The sequence below is a fragment of the Ranitomeya variabilis genome, chromosome 1, assembly GCF_051348905.1.
Source record: "Ranitomeya variabilis isolate aRanVar5 chromosome 1, aRanVar5.hap1, whole genome shotgun sequence".
NCBI classification, from domain to species: Eukaryota; Metazoa; Chordata; class Amphibia; order Anura; family Dendrobatidae; genus Ranitomeya; species Ranitomeya variabilis.
Window position 1 is genome coordinate 795,578,713 of NC_135232.1, and position 26,611 is coordinate 795,605,323.

Below are 26,611 nucleotides of genomic sequence, written 5' to 3' on the forward strand. Positions count from 1 at the left end.
CTTTATGATTTGTACCTGGGTATGTAACTTCAACCGGGCCCCTGTCTCGCCATGGTTTAAGCAGATTTATGTGGTATACCTGGTATGGCTCTCTTCTCCCTGGCTGATGGACCTTTTAGCTGACGTCACTTAACTTTTTGACCCTCTTGTGTGACCCTTGCCACTTTGCCAGAAACCTACTTTCTATCATGGGATCAACACCAACACCAGGTCTCCAGGGCTAAACTGTCTCAGTCTCTCCAACCGATTGTACACCCTTGCCTGGGCCTCTTGTGCTTGAAGGAGGCTCTCCCTCACAATCAGTATCACCTTCACGAACCTGTCTTGCATCTGGGCCACACACTCGATGATGCTCTGGTAGAGTGTATCTTCAGCTTCCAAAGTTTCCTTTGCAATGTCCAGAAGTCTCCAAGTGTGACGTCCGTATAGGAGCTCAAATGGTGAAATCCCCATAGAGGCCTGTGGAACTTCACTAACAGAGAATAATGGGAGTAGACAATCCCAGTCTTGGTCATCCCTCTCCATCACCTTCTTAAGCATGGAGTTGTTGAACCTCTCCACCAAGCCGTCCGTCTACGGATGGTACATTGACGTCCTGAGTTGTGTAATCTGGAGAGCCTTACGCAACAATTCCCTCATCACTTTGGACATAAAAGGAGTTCCTTGGTTTGTCAGGATCTCCTTTGGCAGACCCTTCCGGGAGAAAATATGGACTAGCTCTTAGGCTATACTCCTGGCAGAGGAGTTTCTCCTTTGTACTGCCTCGGGGTACTGTGTTGCATAGTCCATCAGCCCACAGTTGTTCTTTAGGTTTTTATTTATCATGTTCAGAATATGTTAAAACTGAGCTGGCAATATGATTCTCCATACCAGGTCAGTGCGATTATGCTGATACCAAACATGTGTAGTTTTGTTTTTATTAAGTGGTGAGAAAAGAATCGGAATAAAAAAATAAATAAAAAAATGTTGCTTGTGTTGCTAGACCTTTAATGTTTTCAATTTTTGGGACATGTGGCTGTGTGAGGGCTTTTTTTTACTGATATCATTTTGGGTAGATATGTTTTATTATTGCATTTTATCACAGTGTTGTGTAGCGCCCCCACCCGCCGCAGGGCCGAGGGGTACCCGGTACCGGGCCTCTGAGTTAATGCTCTGGGGTTGTCACGGCGGCTAGGCCCTGGTCCGTGACCCTGCCGTGGGGCGCACAGTGAATGATAGGTGTGGATGATGGTAGTGGTGGTGCGGTGCAGTAAATAACGAGGACACCAGGTTGCAGTCTCTTTACCTCTTTACTGAAGATCTCTGAGTCCACAGTCCAGAATACGGTTCACCAGGCTGCGCAAGTCCGGCCGGTCCAATGGCACCTCCAGAGTTCTCCTCACAGGTGGAAATCGGTGCCTTCCTTCTAGCGCTATGTGTTGTGGTCCTTCCCTGCTGTGCTTACGGAAAGTCCCCACAACTGTTGTGTCTGTTTCTTAAGTTCCCTCACAACTCGATTAAATGATGTTCTTCTAATCCTCCGTCCCTCCCTGATGTTCTGGTTGGGACGGCACCCGTTTGACGGGTAGGCTCGGAGCTCTTCCGGGACCCTAGAGTCGCCCCTCTCCACAAGTTGCCCCCCAAGACTGCATAGGTGATTTGAGTTAGACAGCCCGCCTTAAACTGACTGTCCTGCCGCTGTTTGGAGTATTGCTTGAAGCTGAATGTTATTCTACTCCCTCGGCGTTCCGGCCACCGGTAGTGCGCCTCAGTAGGATGTTGCTCCGGTCTTACAGCACGACTCCTACTGGTGTTTCTCCTTTGCGTGATCTCGTTTCTCACTCAGCACAATCTATCTCTCTTCTAGTCCTTTCTTGGGTACCGCCGCTTCCCGGAGCAGGTACGGTCCCGTTACGTTCGTTCTTGTTGCCAAGCCTCTGTCAGGATCCCACCCCTGACAGAGACCCTACTGTATCTTCCCCCCGCAACACCCTCTGCCACAAGGTGTTGCCTGGTTCCAACCCAGTCAGCTTTCTGATCTAACTTCGTGCCTGACCCCCAGTTTACCCACTATGGTGGGGAGTGGCCTAATGAATAGCACCCTTAGCTCCCCCCGGAGGCCCAGCTGTGAAATGTATTGGTGTCTGTGATACCTGATCAGATGAACTCCTTCAGTGCCATCGGACGCACCGTAGCTCCCCATAGTGGCGGAGCCACAGTACTGCAATGACCAGGACTCTGGGGCGCTGCACTCCCCCCTGGTTAAACACAGTACTCCGGGACTGGGAAGAAAACAACAATACAAGTTAGCAAAAAGACATACAATTTTGTTGAGTGCAATAACAATAAGCATATTTGAACAGGCTTCCCTTTAAGGGAGGTAAGGACACTTGAACGTTACAAACATGGTTAAATATCATAGCAACATGCTATAAATAACTCTTCTTACCCAACCGGGTATTCTACTAATTGCAAAATTGTTGAACAATAATTTAACATTGCCTTTAAGGACATACACTCTAAATCCACTAAAGACCTTCCTATAATCACATTATAAGGTAATTTAACTTTTTTCATTCTCCTTCTTTAAATCTGCAGGACCGCCTGTCCTAACAGCACCAGACCTACTGCCTCTCCTTTCATTTACAGGACCGCCCCGTTCAGCCAGGGCCTTCTGCCTTTTCAACTACTATACACAGTATAGAACATAACATTACTTTCAGTTTAAGAGCACTGAGCCATCTCTGCATGACTCCTATGAGGACTCAGGGTTTACCTTCTATCCTAATTATCTATCAACGTTATCAACCATTTTCTATTGAACATTAAACCTTCTCATTATCTTTCTCTCTATCATGCATGCTGGACACCACGTCTATCCCTACGGGCCCACTGCATCCTTCTTCTATCTTTCACTTTTTCTTCTCAGAGAACATCATCAGTATTTCTTCACAATTTAACTAGTCAAATACATATAACTTATTCATGTAAACATCATCATCACTTTCTGTTCGTCAAAACATTATTGCTATTTGTCTTAAAGCAATATCACCATTTACGCGCACAAATGAACATCCCCTTTAAGAGGGGACCAAGTCTCTATGAGGTAGCATATCTTCTCAAGCTACCAGTCCATACTCAGCAAAGGTTCCAGTGTGGTATCTTCACAAAGAGTCCTTTTTGAAGTAAAACCAGTAGGGAGCGCCTTTAATAAGGTGCAAACTATATACAAGAAGTTCGGATCATGCACTGTTCATGATTTCAGCAGTTCTAAAACTTGTGCAAAAACTTTGGAAAGACAAACAAAACAAAACAATAGGGATCCCGGGTCAACAAAAGGATCCCTTAAAAGTTTACCCTGGACGGGTCTAGCAGAACACAGGAAAACAGCAACTATTTACAGATTCATGGTATCGAGGTTTATTCTTCCAAGTCTGGGGGCGGCTTCCGCGAGTACCGGTCTCCCCCCGCCACCACATAGAGGGCGTCCGCACCCTGGATAGGGGTCTGGGTACTCACGGTTCTCCTTGGAGTGATGGCCCGCAGACATTTGGCGCACAGGGAGATCGGGGCAATAACCGCCGGCCTTGGTGAATCATCAGAGGATGGTACTGTCACTTCCGGCTTGTATTTGCGCACATGCAGGGCATACCACCCCTTATCCCCCCAGTGGCGGGTGTACCGAACCCGGTCTCCTGGGTAAAGATCCCGGCCTGGGTGTCCCTCAATGAGGTGTGCCTCTACATCCCGCCGGTTTACAAACACTTCCAAGGCAAGACCGGGCTCCTTAATGAAGCCCCAACCTCCCTGCAGCCGGAAGGTGTTGATCACGCCATAGCGCTGCGGGCCCCAGTTCTCCTCAGCAACCTGCCTGACTTGGGCTTTATTCTGAAGGTCCTTCTCTTGCTCAGCCTGACGCCGGAGCTCCTTCTTGCGGGCCCACTCTTCCTCTTGCTGGCGCAGCTGTTGGCGGTACTCCCTCTGGCGGATGACCTCGATACTCTCCCCCTCCTCCTGGGCATCCCCTGGAAACCCCATCAGATTGGTAGTGGCTGCGCGGGTCCATTTGAAGGTTACCCATTCTCCCTGGAGCTGCGTGGGTTGTTTGATGGGCCGTAGGGGGCGATCGGCCATCTGCAGAGTTTCCCAGGGCCTCTCGCATTCAAGACGGCTACACACTCGCCCGGGTGGTCGTGGTGGGGGTGAGTCTACATCCACCAGCAGGGGCTCTTCAATCGCCACGCCGGGATCGGCGCGGTTACCTGCTTCCGATGCATCTCCGGTGCCGGCCTCCTCCGTTGTCGGCTGCAGGACCGATACCTGGTGCGGATGCGGCTCCTCGCCAGGGGTGGTTGCTCGCTGGCACAGACTCCGGAACTGCCGGCACAGCTCCTCCACTTCCGCCCCGAGGATTTCCTGATTAGCGCAGCCTGGTAAGGACTCCGCCGGCTCCCATTGGTAGAACCTGGCACAGGTCTTCTCTCCCTCTCCGGGGTGACTTCCGCGCTCCATGCTGCCAATCGGATTCTGCCTCGTGGCCTCCAGAGGCTCTTGCCCCTCCCCGTCCGGATGGCGGCCTTTCTCTCCTCCACCATCCCACACTAGGAGGCGGGCCCTTCTCCTTGATGGGCATATTCTCTGGACATAGTAATATCGATGAGGGGCGGGTTCCATCTTCGCGCCACTCTTCCAAGCTACGCCCACGAGGACACGCCCCATGCTCCCTGCGCGCCACATAGTGTTATAATGGCGGCGGTTTTGGCGGGGAATGTCGTAACACAGTCTTTGCAACATAGTACAGTCCTAGCACAATAAACCACAGTTCCAAGGCACACATGACCTGATTCTCCAGGCTTAAGTAGATCCTGTTCGTGACGCCAAGTTGTAGCGCCCCCACCCGCCGCAGGGCCGAGGGGTACCCGGTACCGGGCCTCTGAGTCTCTGCTCTGGGGTTGTCACGGCGGCTAGGCCCCGGTCCGTGACCCTGCCGTGGGGCGCACAGTGAATGATAAGTGTGGATGATGGTAGTGGTGGTGCGGTGCAGTAAATAACGAGGACACCAGGTTGCAGTCTCTTTACCTCTTTACTGAAGATCTCTGAGTCCACAGTCCAGAATACGGTTCACCAGGCTGCGCAAGTCCGGCCGGTCCAATGGCACCTGCAGAGTTCTCCTCACAGGTGGAAATCGGTGCCTTCCTTCTAGCGCTATGTGTTGTGGTCCTTCCCTGCTGTGCTTACGGAAAGTCCCCACAACCGTTGTGTCTGTTTCTTAAGTTCCCTCACAACTCGATTAAATGATGTTCTTCTAATCCTCCGTCCCTCCCTGATGTTCTGGTTGGGACGGTACCCGTTTGACGGGTAGGCTCGGAGCTCTTCCGGGACCCTAGAGTCGCCCCTCTCCACAAGTTGCCCCCCAAGACTGCATAGGTGATTTGAGTTAGACAGCCCGCCTTAAACTGACTGTCCTGCCGCTGTTTGGAGTATTGCTTGAAGCTGAATGTTATTCTACTCCCTCGGCGTTCCGGCCACCGGTAGTGCGCCTCAGTAGGATGTTGCTCCGGTCTTACAGCACGACTCCTACTGGTGTTTCTCCTTTGCGTGATCTCGTTTCTCACTCAGCACAATCTATCTCTCTTCTAGTCCTTTCTTGGGTACCGCCGCTTCCCGGAGCAGGTACGGTCCCGTTACGTTCGTCCTTGTTGCCAAGCCTCTGTCAGGATCCCACCCCTGACAGAGACCCTACTGTATCTTCCCCCCGCAACACCCTCTGCCACAAGGTGTTGCCTGGTTCCAACCCAGTCAGCTTTCTGATCTAACTTCCTGCCTGACCCCCAGTTTACCCACTATGGTGGGGAGTGGCCTAATGAATAGCACCCTTAGCTCCCCCCGGAGGCCCAGCTGTGAAATGTATTGGTGTCTGTGATACCTGATCAGATGAACTCCTTCAGTGCCATCGGACGCACCGTAGCTCCCCATAGTGGCGGAGCCACAGTACTGCAACGACCAGGACTCTGGGGCGCTGCAGTTGTAGTGGCCAAAACACCTTATTTCTGGTGTTTCGATTTTTTTCTCATTACGCACTTTACAAGTCGGATTAATTTATTCTATATTTTGATAGATCGGATTTTTACAAATCTGTGTATATCTTTAACTTTTTGTCTGATTTATTTTTAATGGGGCAAAAGAGGGATGATTTGACCTTTTGTATTTTTTATGTCATTTTTAAAAACCTTTTATTTTATTTTATATTGTCTTTTCAGACCCTTTGGGGGACTTGAACTTTTGCTGATAGTTTGCTCTGTACATAGCAATGCATCAGCACTGCTATACATTTCAAAAATCATAGTCAGCTACAAGCTGGCTTTCACATGAGAATTTTCATGACAAGCACTGCGGTCTTCAGCAAACCCACAGCTGTCATGCACACCCATCTGTGCCCCATGATCACGGCACAGACTTGCATGCATTAAATGCTGCTGTCTGAGATTGACAGCGTTAATTAACAGCTCTGCTTCACACACTGTTTTTAGAGGCAGCTTATGGCTGAGTGAGGCTAGGTTCAACTTGTTGCATCCCCGTGCGGTTGGCGGGCACGTCAAAACGACGCATCCGCATGCATCCACATACATCCGCATGTCCTGCGTACCCAATGTTAAAGATAGGTACGCGAGACTCATGCAGAAGTAGGCGGACCTAAACAGAAGAAGTGCGGAAGTGGGAGGAGCTTCACAGAGGAAGTACACAGCCGTCCTCAAAGCCCCGGTACACAAGTGTGAACCTAGCCTATCTCAGCCATCATCTGACAGGAAAAATGCAGGCTTGCCTTGTGACGTCAGGGACCCGGGGTATAGTAAGAAAAAAATAGTCCCTAAAGGTGGGTAACCTCTTTAAGTTCAAGTGGGTGTTAGATAGCAACTCTTAGGGCTCATACTTACCTGCGAGACACTCGGATGAGTCTCGCACGTGAATACCCGGCACCGCATAGCAATATAGGCAGCCTCACGCTCCGCTCCTGAGTGCCAGGTGCAGTGCCAGGTATTAACTTGCGAGACTCATCCGAGTTTCTCGCAGGTAAGTATGAGCCCTTACAGTAAGAAGTATATGCCCCCCAATGAAAAGTATCTGATAACACCCACTTGGACTTAACAAATGTTAACTCATTAGGTACCAAATACTTGAATTGCTAATATATTCATAAAAGAAAGACAAAATAAAATATGATAAAAAAATTAAATGTTTTATTCCACTCTGCAGTCGCTGTTACATTGTGTGTCCAGTTCAACATGACAAATTTGGTGACGGTCCTCTTTAATAAGATGAAACAACACAGTAAAATGCTCCGCAAGTTTTGAGTCAATAGAAAATACTAACATTATTTCTTCCAATCTGTTTTATCCAGAGACAACCATCAGCTAATTTTGATGGATATACCCCTGAACCTTTCCTTGGTAAGAACATAAGGTATTTTTTTGTGTACGTTGCTATGTAATCAGGTAGTGCATGCAATCAAAGCTGATTTGAAAACTGGTATACATTGATGCAGGCTATGAGTTTTATCATATCGATACCATTCCAGGAGCTTCCTTGTATAATGCCATATTTCACAGATCTGTGTGTCACAGTGTGAACACAGACTGGAAGCAGGTTGCCGACTTAAGCTTAACAGCCTCATATACAGTATGTCTATAAGACTGTCAAGTTCGGTTCAGGAGACATGCGTCTGATCTGTACGTCATTGTCTATGCTCAGACCGTGACACCCGGATGTGTGGACATGGCATAAGAGCAAAGCAGCTAGTTACTGACCTTGCACACAGTGGAGAAAAAAGAAAAACTAAAAATGCTGCACATCTATTGTACAAAATGGCCATGACCATTTTCAGGTTTTTTTGGTTTTCGTTTTTCCTCCCCTTTTTCAAGAAGCCATGACTTTTTCATATTTCCATCAATATAGCATAAAATACTAAACCATGAAAGGACCTCGCATCCTTACTGGGCCACATTAGTGTACACCGGACTTCTCCTCCGCGTCAATAGCAATGCATGCAAAAGCAGAACACAAGATCAGACGTCCTTTCTGGAAAAATAGGTCCCAATTCATCATTGCCTTTGTGCCTGTTTTTGGCTAGCTTTGTGTATTTCTTTTTGTTTGGACTTGATTTATTATTCTATTTGCTTCTTTTTTGAAGTCCATTTTATATGTGCTCGCCTGTTGTTTTTTGTTTTGTTTTCTGCTTTGTGGGCAGATTTTAGCAACTCGAGATGTTTTCGCCTGATTCCTTAATTGTGACTTTTTAAACAGTCACAAAATTTGGCTCAACTTAATTCCATTCTTCCCGGTTGTATTTTTGAATGTCAAAATTTTGGCTCAATCTTTATGATTTTGGATCCCTGTGGGACATTTTGTGGCAAGAGTTGCAAAACCTGTTCAAGACAGGAAGAAAGCCCATTTTTGACTTTGTACCAAATTCATAATTCACATTCACCATTTTGATCAATTTGGCACCAAAAATGGCAACTAATACTACAAGACAAAAGTGATTTAAAAAAAATAAATACAAATGATAAATTTGGGCCATACAGTATATTATGAAAATTCTTCAGATTACAGTTGCTAACATGTAAGCAGTGACAAATCTTTTCCGATAGTCCATTGTATCGTAACACAATGGTGCAATTGGTATCAACATTTGGTGTAACTTGTTGTATTTTAGACTATATCGGGAAGAGGTAGCTGATGATTTCCTTTTGTAAACCAGCTGCTTGTATAGAATAAAAAACAACATAGTTGTCGCCTCCACTGGTAATCCCATAGCAACACTTACTGTATTTGGTCCCCAGGAGATCTCTGTATTTACATCTATCTTTTACAGATTTCCATAATTTTTTGCATGGGATGTCATAAAATTATAGAATGGTAGAGTTGGAAGGGACCTCCATGGTGATCATGTTCAACCCCCTGCTCAATGCAGGATTCACTAAACCATCTCAGACAGATGTCTAACCAGCCTCTGTTTGGAGACTTCCATTGAAGGAGAACTCACTACCTCACGTGGCAGCCTGTTCCACTCACTGATAACCCTCACCGTCAAAAACTTTTTTTTGATATCTAACCTGCATCTTCTCCCCTTCTTATGTCTTCTAATATTCCACAAAATGTTCTGCAATAATTTAGATTTGCTGAAATTTTTACTTTAAAAGATACACAAGCAATTCTTGATATGATTTAAAATGTTAAAATTTTCACTGCAGGTGAATTTCCTTAAAGAGCGGAGTAGATTTTTATAGAAGCTACTGTATTTTGCTGCAGGTTTTATTTCTCTGAGTCTGCCATAACCCCCCCCCCCCCAAAAAAAAAAAAGATAAAAAAAAAAAAAAGATCAGTACTTAGAGGTTGATACTGAAAAATTGTTTTGATCTTATTCATTGATTTTACTAATTCATTTTAGTGCAACTTTTAACATTAAAGGAGTGTAGGGGTGTTCAAGAGATTTTTTTTTTATCAATGCATTAAAATAAAAAAGAGTTGATATTTACTTTCATAATGCATCAGTTAAATGAATCCATCAGCAGGTTTTGTATGTAATCTAACAGCAGCTTGTTGTAGGGGCAGATATCCTGTTTACTGGGTGCAGAAGTTGTGATAGAACCACAGTTTTCTGTTCTATATATCTAGCAGTTTCCGGAATGCTAAGTTGTGTATAACCCACTCATACCACTGATTGGCAGCTTTCTGTGTACGTTGTATAATTACAGAAAACTGCTAAACAGTACTAGGGGTATGGTTGGAATAGGATGCAAAAGGCAATTTTTCCTGCAGTAATAATCTCCTGCATTGAAACAGCAAAACACAGCTTAATAAGTGACACATCCCTGGAATCAGGGTATCTCCCCCTACCTGCTGACAGATAGGCTTTTACTGTGACGGTGTTGATATTTTTGGAATCCTATTATTTCAGAATTAAGTGAAAAAAAAAAAATATATAATATATATAAAAAATATTCTTATATTATTTTTGCCAAGATCTCATCTCAGCATGGCAGCCACCACCACCAGTAAGCAATAAGGAACATGGATTAAAAGAAACACCACCATTTTATTAAAAAAGGTTGTTTTCCTATTTTTCTCCTCAAAATTTGGGGTGCGTCTTATAACCGGCAAAGTATGGTATCACTTTTTTTTTATCATCAACCTTTATAATATATTTTATGGACTAATCTAGGGATACTGTTACTATTACATATAGAATACTGTGCAAAAGTTTTAGTTAGGTGGAAAAGTGCTGCAAAGTAAGAACACTTTAAAAACAGAGATTTAAATAGCTTACTTTTCTCAATTAACAAAATGCATAGTGAACGAGTAAAAAAAAATGTAAATGGCTTATGATAGGTCACTGGTCCCTCACTGACCTGCCCCCTATTTTACATACTGCATATACTATTGTTAAAAAAGACAAAAAAAAACCCAAAACATTCATCATGCAGGCGCTGGCAGTGGTGCCTTAATTATCTTAATCAAAATAGCGTTGGCGGTCGCCCCTGTGCAGTAGCATTTATCGCATTCCGATAGATGCTGCTGTGCAGGCACGTCCACCGCCACCATTTTGATTGATATTTTTTTGGCAACAAAACAAAAGGTCCAAATAAAATGAATATATGCATATTATACATTGTATCATTCTACAGCAGCGGCAACGGCGCCTGCATGATGAATGGTTCTTATTTAAACAATGGTATATTCAATATGTAAAATATTGGGCAGGTCAGTGAGGGATCAGTCACCTATCATAAGCCATAAGGATGCATATGTAAGCAGAGCACCACACGAAGACCCCCACAGGCCGCCCTGGAGCACGAGAATCTCATTAACTGAAAACTGAAAATAAAGATTAAACAACAACCACAAGACAGATTTCATCACCAGGCATCATTGTAAATCAGTATAATGGCGCCAGCCTGACACTGTCTGCAGTTTACTGTGCACAATCTTGCTGATAGGTGCACTATAAGTTTATGTGGGATAATATGAAGAGACCAAAGGATTTGTACAAGCCTAAATCCACAGAGGATTTGTGATTATTTCTCTAATATGTTCAGAACAACCTCCCAGTCAAGTTCTTTAAAAATCTTGTGGTCATATCAAATATTGTTTTGATTTACATTTTAATTTTGTTCACTCGCTTTTCATTTTGTTAATTGATAAAAATAAACTATTAACACTTCTATTTTTGAAAGGATTTATACTGTGCAACATTTGCTCCACACCTGCTTAAAACTTTTGTGCAGTATTATCTATATACAATACACTGGCTTTCCTACATAATAATGTAAATTTACTTATAGCCGATTCGAAAACCCGGATTTTGCCCATGGACACTAGTGTGTATGACAGCCCCTACAGTGATCCGGAAGAACTGAAGGAACGCAAAGTCTTTTTAAAGAGAGAACTTCTTTTGATAGACGAAGTAGAATTGGGCTCAGGAAATTTTGGCTGTGTCAAAAAAGGGGTTTACAAGATGAAAAAGTAAGTCATTCTGTGATACATTTATCCAAGGAACCTGTCATGTAAAAATACACTATTAACCTGCAGATATGGGGTTAATCTGCAGGTTAACAGCATTCTGAAAACATAGGCAGATGTAATGCTTATACAAATTACTTTTATAATTGACAATAAAAAAAAAAACATAGGCCACAAGAGGCGAGATAAAAAAGAAAATAAATAATTAATAATTTATAGAGTTATAAACAGTATGTCAAAGATTAAAACTTCTGAGCAACAATATATTGACAATAAATAAATATAGATATCCAGTGACAAGGAATTTCATGAAAAATAACTAAATATTGCACGTTGTGACAAAGTCTAAAATAACATTTTATGCAAGTATGTAAGCATTATTGCTGAAAGTGCACTGTGCAACAATACATAATAAATATGAATAACAATATTAATGTACAGTGACAAAAGAATTGTTCTGATAAATAAATAATATATACATAAATTTAATATTGCATAACATTGCATAATACACCAGAATGTCAAAAACCTATAATGAACTAACGGGAATTTATATTGTCAGTTATAGGTCTGAAAGCTATACAGTAGTAAAAAAGTATTTAGTCAGCCACCAATTGTGCAAGTTATCCCACTTAATAAAATGAGAGAGGCTTGTAATAGAGATCATAGGTAAACCACAAGTATGAGAGTCAAAATGAGAATACAAATCCAGAAAATCACCTTGTCTGATTTGGCAAGATTTATTTTGCAAATTATGGTGGAAAATAAATATTTGGTCACCTAAAGATTTCTGGTTCTGACAGACCTGTAACTTCTTCTTTAAGAGGCTCCTCTGTCCTCCATTCATTACCTGTAGTAATGGCACCTGTTTGAACTTGATATCAGTATAAAAGACACCTGTCCACAACCTCAAACAGACACACTCCAAACTCCACTATGGTGAAGACCAAAGAGCTGTAGAAGGACACCAGAAACAAAATTGTAGCCCTGCACTAGGGTGGGAAGAATTAATCTGCAATAGGCAAGGAGCTTGGTGTGATGAAATCAACTGTGGGAGCAATAATAAGAAAATGGAAGGCATACAAGATCACTAATAATCTCCCTCGATCTGGGGCTCCACGCAAGATCTCACCCCGTGAGGTCAAAATGATCACAAGAACGGTGAGCAAAAATCCCAGAACCACACGGGGGGACCTAGTGAATGACCTGCATAGAACTGGGACCACCATAACAAAGCCTACCATCAGTAACACACTACGCCACCAGGTACTCAGATCCTACAGTGCCAGTCGTGTCCCCCTGCTTAAGCCAGTACATATCTGGGCCCGTCTGAAGTTTTCTAGAGAGCATTTGGATTATCCAGAAGAGTATTGGGAGAATGTCATATGGTCTGATGTTATGATCCGGTGACCTTGGAGCCGCATGAATCTTTCTCTGGAGTCGGTGGAACCTGTACTGACCACAAATCCTGAACTAACACCGCAACTAGAAGTAGCCGTGGGGTGTGCCTAACAAACCCTAGACACCTCGACACAGCCGGAGGACTAAATACCCCTATAGATGGAAATAGGAAAACTACCTTGCCTCAGAGCAGAACCCCAAAGGATAGGCAGCCCCCCACGAATAATGACTGTGAGTAGGAGAAGAAAAGACACACGCAGGTAGAAAACAGGATTTAGCAAAAGAGGCCACTCTAGCTAAATAGGAAAGGATAGTACAGAATACTAGGCGGTCAGTAATAAAACCCTTCCAAAAATATCCACCGCAGATAATACAAAAAATTCCACAATCTAACTAAAGACGTGGAATGAATATCTGCAACCCCAGAGAATCCAACAAGACTGAGAAAATACTGACACAATCTAAGCTGGACAAGAAAACACAAAAGAATAGCACTGAATTATGAAGCACACAGCATGTGTGCCACAGAAAAAAAAACCAGACACTTATCTTTGCTGATTTGGCAGAAAGGCAGGAGGAACCAAGCAGAGGTCCAACACCTCCCAACAACAATTGACAACTGGCAAGAACTAATGAATCCTGCACACCTAAATACCCCAGTCAGAACTGCAATCAGCAGACACACCTGACCAGGACTGCAACCCAGGGACAACTGCATTACCACCTACTACCACCGGAGGGAACCCAAAAGCAGAATTCACAACAGTCTGATGAAACTAAAGTAGAACTGTTTGGTAGAAACAAAACTCGTCATGTTTGGAGGAGACTGAATTCTGAGTTGCATTCAAAGAGCACCATACCTACTGTGAAGCATGGGGGTGGCAACATCAATCTTTGGGACTGTTTCTCTGCAAAGGGACCAGGACGACTGTTCCGTGTATATGAAAGATTGAAGGGGCCATGTATCGGGAGAATTTTGAGTGCAAACCTCCTTCCATCAGCAAGGTATTGAAGATGAAATGTGGATGGGTCTTTCAGCATGATAATGATTCCAAGCACACCATCAGGGCACCAAAGGAGTGGCTTTGTGAAAAGCATATGAAAGTCCTGGAGCAGCCTAGCCAGTCTCCAGAACTCAACCCCATAGAAAACCTTTGGAGGGAGTTGAAAGTCCATGTTGCCCAGCGACAGGCCCAAAACATCACTGCTCTAGAGGAGATCTGCATGGAGGTATGGGCCAACATACCACCAACAGTGTGTGCCAACCTTGTGAAGCCTTACAGAAAGCGTTTGACGTCTCTCATTGCCAACAAAGGATATATAACAAAATATTGAGATTAACTTTTGTTAATGTCCAAATACTTATTTCCCATCATAATTTGCAAAATAAACCTTACCAAATCAGACAAGGTGATTTTCTGAATTTGTTTTCACATTTTGAATCTTTTTAAGTGGGATAACTTGCACAATTGGTGGCTGACTAAATACTTTTTTTCCCCACTGTAGATACTATAGTATCACTTTACCTTTGTAATATCTCTTACTTTGCAGGCGTCAAATTGATGTGGCCATTAAGATCTTGAAGATACAGAATGAAAGCAATAAGTGTGTGAAGGATGAGATGATGAAGGAAGCAGAAATAATGCATCAACTGGACAATCCATACATTGTGCGAATGATTGGGGTATGTCAGGCAGAGTGCCTCATGCTGGTCATGGAAATGGCATCTTCTGGACCCCTGAATAAATTCCTGTTAGCGAAAAAGTAAGTGTTGAAAATGATTCAAGATTTTGTCAATCAATGCTTTGCGACTATGGAGATCTGAATGGAAGCCCTAGCTTTACATTTAGATATGTAATACATATTCATTTTATGCGGGTTATGCAAGTTACTAGTTTTTGCAGTTAACGGTTTCGAAGATGATTTAAATTTTTTTAGTTGGCTTATGATTGATTACTAGTGTTGAGCATTCCGATACCGCGGGTATCGGCCGATATTTGCTGTATCGGAATTCCAATACCGAGTTCCGATATTTTTGTGATATCGGAAATCGGAATCAGAAGTTCCCAGTGTATGGTTCCCAGGGTCTGGAGGAGAGGAGACTCTCCTTCAGGCCCTGGGATCCATATTCATGTAAAAAATAAAGAATTAAAATAAAAAATATGGATATACTCACCCCTCCGGCGGCCCCTGGACCTTAGCGATGTAACTGGCAGCCTTCGTTCCTAAGAATGCAGTGAGTTTAGGACCTGCGATGATGTCGCGGCTTGTGATTGGTCGTGTGAGTGGTCACATGAGCGGTCACGCGACCAATCACAAGCCGCGACGTCATCGAAGGTCCTTCACTCCTCATTCTTAGGAACGGAGGCTGCCGCTTACATCGCTAAGGTCCTGGGGCAGCCGGAGGGGTGAGTATATCCATATTTTTTATTTTAATTCTTTATTTTTTACATGAATATGGATCCCAGGGCCTGAAGGAGAGTTTCCTCTCCTTCAGACCCTGGGAACCATCCAGGATAGCTTCCGATACTTGTGTCCCATTGACTTGCATTGGTATCGGGTATCGGCGATATCCGATATTTTTTGATACCTTTGAGTATCAGAAGGTATCGCTCAACACTATTGATTACATGTCTCATAATAGAATGTTTTACAACTTTGTAATCCATTCCAACTCATATGGGTCTTAGGCCTCAAATAAACACAAGTAAACACAAAATGCAGTTTTTAAATGAAGGTCTTTATGATTATTAAGGGAAAGATAAATCCAAACCTACAGGGCCCTGTGTGAAAAAGTGATTTCCGCCCCCCCATTTAAAACATAAATTAACTGTGATTTATCACATCTTTGTGGAAGCTGAGTTCAAATTGACTAACAACACGCAGGCCTAATTACTGCCACTCCTGTTCTCAATCATGAAGTTAGGGCCCCTTCACACTGTGCAATCAAAGTCTGAACGAGCGTTCGATTTGTGACGTTTATCCGTCCTCGTTCCGAGGTTGCAAAGTGTGACATGGCGTTACGATCTGCGACGCAGCCCAGCATCGTACGATGTGAAAGAAAGAGCAGAACTTTCTTTCGTCGTAAATGTCTCGCTGTGGCGGTCGAAATCGTAGTATGTGACGGCGGTCATACGAGCTCGTAATGCGACTACGTGGGTTGGGCTTCCGCATACCTGTCTCCTGATTGGGCGTGACGTTTTAGCACGCCCATACTGGTAATACGTCACGCTCGGAGTCGTAGGACTATGGCGGTGTGAAGGGTAGCGTACGATTGCGACGCGTGACGTTCACATCGCAACTACGTCAGAAAAAGCGTTAACATCGTAGAGTGTGACCGCTGGCTACGAGCTCGTACTGCGATGTCGAATATGACGCAAATGCGTCGTAATCGTAGCAGAATCGACCAGTGTGAAGGGGCCCTTACTTAAATAGGGCCTGTCTTTCAAAGTGAAGTAGACCAAAAGATCCTCAAAATCTGGGCATCATGCCGCGATCCAAAGAAATTATGGAACACATGAGAAACAAAGTACAGTAATTGAGATTTACCAGTATAGAAAAGGTTATAAAACAATTTTTCAAGCTTTGGGACTCCAGCGAAGCACAATGAGAGCCATTATCCACAAATGGCAAAAACATGGAACAATGGTGAACATTCCTTGGAGTGGCCAGCCTATCAAAATTACCCCAAGAGTGCAGCAACGACTCATCTAAGGGGTTACAAAAGACCTTGCAGCAGCAAATATAGAACTGCAGGCCTCACTTGCCTCAATTAAGGTCAGTGTTCCACCATAATAAAGAGACTGGGCAAAAATGGCCTGCATGGCAAAGTTCCAAGATGAAAACAACTGCTGAGCAATAAGAACATAAAAGCTCATCTCAGTTTTGCCAGAAAACACTTTGATGATCCCCAAAACTTTTGGGAGAATACTTTGTGGACTGACGAGACAAAAGTTGAACTTTTTGGAAGGTGTATCCGTAGAAGTATCACAGCATTTCAGAAAAGGAACGTCATACCAACAATAAAATATGGTGGTGGTAGTGTGATGTTCTGGGGCTGTTTTGCTGCTTCGGGATCTGTGCTACTTGCTGTGCTAAATGGAACCTTGAATTCTACTGTCTACCAAAAGATCCTGAAGGAGAATGTCCGGTCATCTGTTCGTGACCTCAAGCTGAAGCGCACTTGGGTTATGCAGCAGGACAATGATCCAAATCACACCAGCAAGTGTGTTTGGAGTAGTCTAGTCAAAGTGCTTACCTTAAGCCGATTGAGATGCTGTGGTATGAACTTATAAAGGTGGTTCATGCTCAGAAACCCTCCAATATGGCTGAATAACGACAATTCTGCATTGATACAGTGGTCCAAAATTCCTCCAGAGCATTGTAAAAGACTCATTGTAATAATTATAGGGGATAACTCAGGAGACTCTTTGCGTGGAACAAGACAACTACAGAACACAGTTTTATAAGTGGTAAAGTCTATATTATCACACGGTGATTCAAACAGGTGCAGAGAGAAACTCAAGTCCACAACACTTGGTGTAAATATTAAACGCAGCTTTGCAGTCTATAGGGAACTTCAGAGGAAAATGCAATCACGCAGAAAGTCTATGAAGCACAGTTATTCTTGAGGATACTTGACACGAATAAGTCCTTGTTTTAGTCCAAACACAGATAGATATGCTTATAAGGCAGTTCAAGCAATGTCTTATCTCAAACAGGAAGGCCTGGGTGATAATCTCAGGTTTAAGCAGAGCAGCAACAGCTTACATGTCCAGCAAATGCAGATGGAAGTAAACATGAGCCGCAGATGAAGGAGGATTACTGGAAACGTGTGTATGCAGCAGGAACTCAGAGCAGAGTATCAGGATAATCACACAGGTTCACAGGAGCAGGTATATAGCCAGGGAGTCACCAGAGTCAGGAGCTGGATGCAAGGCAGAATACTCTAGCACAGACTGAAGGCTGGGGTGGAGTTTTATAGCAGGAAGACACAGTGCACATGAGACCAAAGACGCCATCTTGGAAAAGGGCAGTAATGCACAAAAGGTAATAAAAATGTTCAGAGTCCTGACATTACTCCCTCCTTAGAAGCGGCCTCAGGACGATCCTGGACCTGGTTTCTCAGGGAATCTCTGATGAAAATGAGAAATCTTCTGTTGGGCATTGATGTTTTCCACAGGTTCCCAAGAGTCTTCCTCAGGGGGATATCCCTGCCATCTTATCAGATATTGGAGCCGATTCCTGCAAATCCTGGAATCAATAATATCCTCCACCACAAATTGTTCTTGCCCATCAATCACCACAGGCTGCGGAGGTGGCACAACACGTCCCTGGAAGGTATTAGGAGATACAGGCTTTAGTAAAGATACATGAAAAACTGGGTGTACCTTCATAGTCCTAGGCAGCTTCAGACGGCAGGCCACAGAGCTCACAATACCGTTGATCTTGAAAGGGCCAATGAATTTCTGTCCAAGTTTTTGTGAAGGAACGTTTAACTTCAGATTCTTAGTTGCTAACCACACAGAATCTCCTACCTTGAACATGGGTGCAGGTTTACAGAATCTATCAGCCGATCTCTTATAACGTTCTTGAGCTGTGGTCAGGGATTCCTTCAGAACCTCCAGATTTTGCCTCTTCGCAGTCAGCCTTTCCTCCACTGCCAGAACCAGAGAATTAATTGGAGACCTAGGTAAGATACACGGATGATAACCCAGATTGGCAAAGAAAGGTGTAAATTTAGTGGAGGCGCTCTGAGAATTGTTATATGAAAATTCGGCTAACGGCAGCAGCTCCAACCAATCATCCTGGAGATGGCTGACATAGCATCTTAGATATTGTTCCAGCGTCTGGTTGGTCCGCTCAGTCTGACCATTTGTCTGGGGATGGTAATCGGAAGAGAGACAGACATTAATATTGAGTGCAGAGCAAAACCCCTTCCAGAATCTTGAAGTGAACTGTACTCCACGGTCAGAGATGATCTCATCCGGAACCCCATGCAACCGAAAGACATTCTGTATAACCAAGTTCACCATATCTTTAGCTGAGGGGAGGCCGGTGCACGGAACAAAATGAGCAGCTTTAGTCAGGCGATCAACTACCACCATGATTGTATTCATGCCCCCCGATGTAGGCAGCTCCACAATAAAGTCCATTGATATAGACCCCCAAGGGCGGGACGGAACAGGTAATGGTTGTAGAAGACCCGTAAGTGCCACATGAGGAGTCTTGTAACGAGCACATACCTCGCAAGAGAGAACATAGTCCTTGGTATCCTTCAGGCAAGTTGGCCACCAGAAGAATCGGCTCAGGAACTCTTGTGTCTTCTGTACCCCCCTGTGACCAACCAACTTGGTGTCATGTACCAACTTGAGGATCTGCAGACGGACGACCTCAGGGATGTAGATACGTCAATCTCTGAACCACATGCCACCCTTAAAGACAAGATTAATATCCACAGGTGGGTTGGCCAGAAATACATCACCGTCATAAGTCTCCCTGCACTCCTTCCACAAGTTCTGATTGTGGATAACTCCGATGAAATTGGCATCAGATAGAATGGTCTTGGATGGGGCTCCAGGTACAGAATCTGCAGCATGGATTTGGGATAAAGCATCAGCCTTCCCATTACGAGAACCTGTACGAGATAACAAAGTTAAATTGATTTAAAAATAAGTTCCAACGAGCCTGATGAGGAGAAAGACATCTAGCGGATCTAAGGAACTCCAAATTGCGATATTCAGTTAGCACTATGATCTGTTGTGCAGCTCCTGTTGTGCAGTTGTGCAGCTCCTTACAGATGATGCGTCCATTCTTTGAAAACCGCAATAATAGCCAGCAATTCCTTGTCTCTCACATCGTAATTCTTCTCTGCTGAGGTTAGTCTATGGGAAAAGAAAGCACAAGGATGTAGCAGACCCTTCTCTCCAGTTCTTTGGGAGAGAATAGCCCCTGTTGTGAACTGTGTTTCTGGGCTCCCTCTGGTGGTCACTAACGGTATTGTGTTAGGTATGTCTTGTTGCAGGCCTGAGTTCCAGCTGTGTCGTTAAGCAGCGGGTGTTTCCTATTTGAGTCTCCTCTGGACTCAGTCTCTTGCCTGGCATCGTTGTATCCAGACCTATTTGGTCTCCTCCGGATTCCTTTCAGTCTGCCTCATGCAAGAAAAGCTAAGTCTGTTTTGTACAATTTGGATCGTTTGCATTATTCAGTGTTTTTGTCCAGCTTGCTTTACATTTGATTTTTTGACTCGCTGGAAGCTCTAGGGGGCTGATATTCTCCCTCCACACCTTCAGTCGGTGTGAGGGTTCTTGAATGTTCAGCGTGGATGTTTTGTAGGGTTTTCTGCTAACCGCATAGTCCACTATCTATTTTCTGCTATTTAGACTATTGGGCCTCACTTTGCTGAATCTAGTTCATCTCTACGTTTGTGTTTTCCTCTTGCCTCACCGTTATTATTTGTTGGGGGATTTCTATATCTTTGGGGTTCAATTTCTCTGGAGGCAAGCGAGGTCTTATTTTTTCTCTCTAGGGGTAGTCAGTTCTCCGGCTGGCTCGAGACGTCTAGAACCAACGTAGGCACGTTCACCGTTTGTGTTAGGATCAGGTATGCGGTTAGCCCAGTTTCCACCTCCCTAGAGCAGTATTTATATTTTGCTATCTTGCCGGAATATCAGAGATCCTCTGCCATTGGGATCATAACAAGCCCCCAAAGCATTATCAGAAGCGTCCACCTCCACAATGAAAGAAAGTGTTGGATCTGGGTGTATCAACAGCGGTGCTGAGGTGAAACAGATCTTAAGCCGATCAAAAGCTTCTTGAGCCTGTGATGACCACTTAAAGGGCTTTTCCTTCTTTGTCAAGGAAGTAATGGGACGGACAATATCAGAAAAATTTCGAATGAAGCGTCTGTAGAAATTTGCAAAACCAATAAAACGTTGGACCTCCTTAACGTTCTTGGGTACCGGCCAGTCAAGGATAGCCTGAATCTTACCAGATTCCATGTTCAGCCCCTGGGGAGAAATGATATAACCTAAGAACTGTATCTCAGAACGATGGAACTCGCATTTCTCTGGCTTAATATACAGATGGTTCTCTTTCAGACGTCGTAAAACAGTTTTGACATGTTCTTCATGTTCCTGTAGAGAGTCAGAAAAGATTAGTATATCTTCCAAATAGATCGCCACAAACTGGTCCAACAAATCTCTGGAAATGTCATTAGTAAGGTGTTGAAACATTGCAGGGGCCTTACAAAGCCCGAAGGGCATCAGAAGATATTCAAAGTGTCCATACCGACATCTGAATGCTGTCTTCCACTCATCCCCTGGACGAATACGCACCAAATTATAAGCCCCACGAAGATCCAGTTTAGAGAACACCTTAGCATGGCGGACTCTTTCCAGTAATTCGGGAATCAGAGGCAAAGGGTAACGGTTTCGTATGGTTACCTTATTAAGTTCCCGACAGTCAACACAGGGTCTCAGGGTCCCATCCTTCTTTTTTACAAGAAATATAGGTGCCCCTGCTGGTGAGGAAGAAGGACGTATGAAGCCTTTGGCCAGATTTTCATCAATATACTCCTTTAAGGCTTGAAGCTCAGGTGCCGCCAAAGGGTATACGTTACCAAAAGGAATAGCTCAATGGGACAGTCATATGCCTGTATGGAGGAAGCTGATCTGCATTCTTCTCGTCACAGATGTCAGAGAACTCTTTATATGCTGAAGGTAAAGTAAATTCCTGTACATGTGGTTCCGTAGCCATGGACTCAGGGACAGCTTCTTTTAACGCTGAGTTGCTCATTGTTGGAAAGATAATCTCCTTGGTCTCCCAGTTGATAATTGAGTTCTGAGAACGCAACCACGGAATGCCTAAAATCACAGGAATATGAGGAGAAGAAATTAGCAAGAAAGAAAGTTGCTCCTGATGATTAGGCTCCAACAAAATTTCAAGGGGTACGGTCTCCTGATCCACAGGCCCAGAGATTAAAGGTGACCCATCCACTGTTTCCATGGTAATTGGAGAGGCTCTTTGCTGAATTTCAATACCATGTTCCTTGACAAATGCGATAGTCATGAAATTGCCACCTGCACCAGAGTCAATCATAGCTGCACTGGAAATCCACTGTCCTGAACACAGGATCTTAATTGGGAGAGAACAGTGAGAGTTCTTCTCCTTCAGCTCCTTGAGGGGTGAAGTCATAGAAAGTGAATGGAATACAGCGTTTCAAGGCAGGCAGAGATGTCAGATTCATCATCACAGTTGTCATATTCTCCTACCGCTGCTAGCACCTTGTTAGGCCACTTGGGACAGTTGATTAAAAAGTGGTCAGACTGACCGCAGTAGAAACATAGACTTTCACGAAGGCGATGCTCCCAGCGCTCATTAATCTCGCACCTCTGAACGGAATCAATTTGCATGGGCACCTCCTCCACTTCCCGAGAGATTTTACCTGCAGGCTCTTTGGAAGGAAGGGAAAAGTTAGAAATACGGTTATATGCAGCAAACTTCTCATGCCTACGCTCAGTAAGGCGAATGTCTATGCGCACGCAATGCTGTATAAATGTCTCTGGCTCTTGTGGTGACTCAGAGCGAGCTAGTTCATCTTTTACAATACTAGACAGACCCCTTTTAAAAATAGGCAATTGTGCATAACTGTCCCAATTGATATCTACCGCTAATCTCCTGAATTCAGTGGCATACTCAATAACAGAACGTTTAGCCTGGTGTAAAGACAATAAAGCAGATTCAGCGGTTGCACGGCGATTAGGATCATCAAACATTAATGCCATTTCTGCCAAGAAATCATCCAAGTTATTTAACCATGGGTCACGAGACTCAATCATCGGATTCGCCCAGGCTAGCGCTCATGAGGTCAGCAGCATTATTACACACAATACTTTGGATCTATCAGTAGGAAAACGGTGAGCATGCACATCAAAATATAGCATACATTGATTCACAAAGCCACGAAATTTGTTGCGATCACCATTAAATCTGAATGGGGGCAACTTAGGTGGGCTAGCTGGTGGCGGTTGCCCAGAGGCAACGGTCGTAGCGGTCACGTGACCGCTTACGCGACCAATCACAGGCCGCGACGTCATCTAAGGTCTTTCAAGCGCTCATTCTGAGGAACGGAAGCTGCCGGTTACATCGGGCTGCGTCGGAGAGGTGAGTATATCAATATTTTTTATTTTTATTCTTTATTTTACACATTAATATGGATCCCAGGGCCTGAAGGAGAGTTTCCTCTCCTTCAGACCCTGGGAACCATACAGGATACCTTCCGATACTTGGTGTCCCATTGACTTGTATTGGTATCGGGTATCGGTATCGGCGATATCCGATACTTTTCGGGTATCGGCCGATACTATCCGATACCGATACTTTCAAGTATCGGACGGTATCGCTCAACACTAGTCATAACAGACGGGAGCCTTCACCTGTTGACTAAGAATGCTGGAAGGCTCACTCTGATAAAAATGAACAAAGCCTGGATTAACCTCCACTTTTAAACACCACTAGATGACAGCAGCACATAGTGTTTTTAATGTTCAATATTTGAACAATATATGAAATGGTCAAGGTATAATCTGCACACTTCAATAACACGATGCTTCAGAGGAAAAAATAAAGTCAATATTGTACACTGTGTGCAGAATTATTAGGCAAGTTGTATTTTAGAGGATTATTTTTATTATTGATTAACAACTATGTTCTCAATCAACCCAAATGACTCATAAATATCAAAGCTTAATATTTTTGGAAGTTAGAGTGGGTTTTTTTTTGGATATGGCTATCTTAGGAGGATATCTGTTTGTGCAGGCAATTATTACTGTGCAGAATTATTAGGCAACTTAATAAAAACCAAATATATTGCTATCTCACTCTCACTCTATTGTCACCAGGTAAACCAATATAACTGCACAAAATTTAGAAATAAACATTTCTGACATGGAAAAACAAAGACCCCCAAAAATTAGTGACCAATATAGCCACCTTTCCTTATGATGACACTCAACAGCCTTCCATCCATAGATTCTGTGAGTTGCTTGATCTGTTTACGATCAACATTGCGTGCAGCAGCCACCACAGCCTCCCAGACACTGTTCCGAGAGGTGTACTGTTTTCCCTCCCTGTAGATCTCACATTTTATGAGGGACCACAGGTTCTCAATGGGGTTCAGATCAGGTGAACAAGGGGGCCATGTCTTTATTTTTTCTTCTTTGAGACCTTTTACTAGCCAGCCACGCTGTGGAGTAGTTGGAGGCATGTGATGGAGCATTGTCCTGCATGGAAATCACGTTTTTCTTGAACGATACCGAATTCTTCCTGTACCACTGCTTGAAGAAGTTGTCTTCCAGAAACTGGCAGTAGGTCTGGGAGTTGAGCTTCACTCCGTCCTCAAGCCGAAAAGGTCCCACAAGTTCATCTTTGATGATACCAGCCCATATCAGTACCCCACCTCCACCTTCCTGGCGTCTGAGTCGGAGTGGAGCTCTCTGCCCTTTACTGATCTAGCCTCTGGCCCATCCATCTGGCCCATCAAGAGTCACTCTCATTTCATCAGTCCATAAAACCTTGTGAAAAGTCAGTCTTAAGATATTTCTTGGCCCAGTCTTGACGTTTTATCTTATGTTTCTTGTTCAAAGGTGGTAGTTTTTCAGCCTTCCTTACCTTGGCCATGTCCCTGAGTATTGCACACCTTGTGCTTTTTGTTACTCCAATAACGTTGCAGCTCTGAAATATGACAAAGCTGGTAGCAAATGGCATCTTGGCAGCTTCACGCTTGATTTTCCTCAATTCATGAGCAGTTATTTTCCGCCTTATTTGCCCAACACGCTTCTTGCGACCCTGTTGGCTCTTTGCCATAAAACGCTTGATTGTTCGGTGATCACGCTTCAAAAGTTTGGCAATTTCAAGACTGCTGCTTCCCTCTGCAAGACATCTCACAATTTTGGACTTTTCAGAGCCCGTCAAATCTCTCTTCTGACCCATTTTGCCAAAGGAAAGGAAGTTGCCTAATAATTAAGCACACCTTATATAGGGTTTTGATGTCATTAGACAACACCCCTCCTCATTACAGAGATGCACATCACCTGATTTACTTAATTGGTAGATGGCTCTCAAGCCTGAACAGCTTGGAGTAGGACAACATGTATAAAAAGTATCATGTGATCAAAATACAACTTGCCTAATAATTCTGCACACAGTGTAGAACAATCTCTAGCACTCAATTGATAACAGAAAAAGGCTTTTATCATAACAAAATGAAATTGATAGCAGGCAAGGAACTGAATATCCAGGTGAGCTAAATAGGAAATCAACCAAGGATAACGAACCAGCTGATGCAGCCAACCTGCAGAAAAACAACACTACACAGTACCGCTTGTGACCACTGGAGGGAGCCTAAAAATAGAGTTCACAACAGTACCCCCCCCCTTGAGGAGGGGTCACCGAACCCTCATCAAGACCCCCAGGGCGATCAGGATGAGCCGCGTGGAAGGCACGAACCAAATCGGCCGCATGAACATCAGAGGCGACAACCCAGGAATTATCCTCCTGACCATAGCCCTTCCACTTCACCAAATACTGAAGCCTCCGTCTAGAGATACGAGAATCCAAAATCTTCTCCACCACGTACTCCAATTCTCCTTCGACCAGCACCGGAGCAGGAGGCTCAACAGAAGGAACCACAGGTACCACATACCTCCGCAACAAAGACCTATGGAACACATTATGAATGGCAAACGATGCTGGGAGATCCAAACGAAAAGACACCGGGTTAAGGATTTCCAAGATCTTATAAGGACCGATGAAGCGAGGCTTGAATTTAGGAGAGGAGACCTTCATAGGAACATACCGAGAAGACAGCCACACCAAATCCCCAACACGAAGTCGGGGACCCACACCGCGGCGGCGGTTGGCAAAGCGCTGAGCCTTCTCCTGTGACAACCTCAAGTTGTCCACCACATGGTTCCAAATCTGCTGCAACCTATCCACCACAGAATCCACCCCAGAACAGTCAGAAGACTCGACCTGACCCGAGGAAAAACGAGGATGGGAACCAGAATTGCAGAAAAAAGGCGAAACCAAAGTAGCAGAACTAGCCCGATTATTAAGGGCAAACTCGGCCAATGGCAAAAAAGTCACCCAATCATCCTGATCAGCAGAAACAAAACATCTCAAATAAGTTTCCAACATCTGATTAGTTCGCTCGGTTTGGCCATTAGTCTGAGGATGGAAGGCCAACGAAAAAGATAAATCAATGCACATCTTAGCACAAAAAGTCTGCCAAAACCTGGACACAAACTGGGATCCTCTATCAGACACAATATTTTCAGGAATGCCGTGCAAGCGAACCACATTCTGAAAAAATAGAGGAACCAAATCGGAGGAGGAAGGCAACTTAGGCAAGGGCACCAAATGGACCATCTTGGAAAAACGATCACACACCACCCAGATGACAGACATTTTCTGAGATACTGGAAGATCCGAAATAAAATCCATGGAAATGTGCGTCCAAGGCCTTTTCGGGATAGGCAAAGGCAAAAGCAAACCGCTGGCACGAGAACAGCAAGGCTTAGCCCGAGCACAAATCCCACAAGACTGCACAAAGGAACGCACATCCCGCGACAAGGAAGGCCACCAGAAGGACCTAGCCACCAAATCTCTGGTACCAAAAATCCCAGGATGACCCGCCAACACCGAAGAATGA

At 44.2% G+C, this 26,611-nt stretch overlaps 1 protein-coding gene across 2 annotated transcripts in view; it reads left to right on the plus strand.

Moving 5' to 3' along the window:
• ZAP70 (zeta chain of T cell receptor associated protein kinase 70) overlaps positions 1–26,611 on the plus strand; it is a 210,186-nt gene that overhangs the window by 145,566 nt on the left and 38,009 nt on the right. For both annotated transcript variants that reach the window (XM_077273511.1, XM_077273518.1), the window contains exons 7-9: positions 7,379–7,427; positions 11,322–11,502; positions 14,452–14,664. In XM_077273511.1, coding sequence (XP_077129626.1) covers positions 7,379–7,427; positions 11,322–11,502; positions 14,452–14,664 — 443 coding nt within the window. The remainder of the gene's footprint in view (positions 1–7,378; positions 7,428–11,321; positions 11,503–14,451; positions 14,665–26,611) is intronic.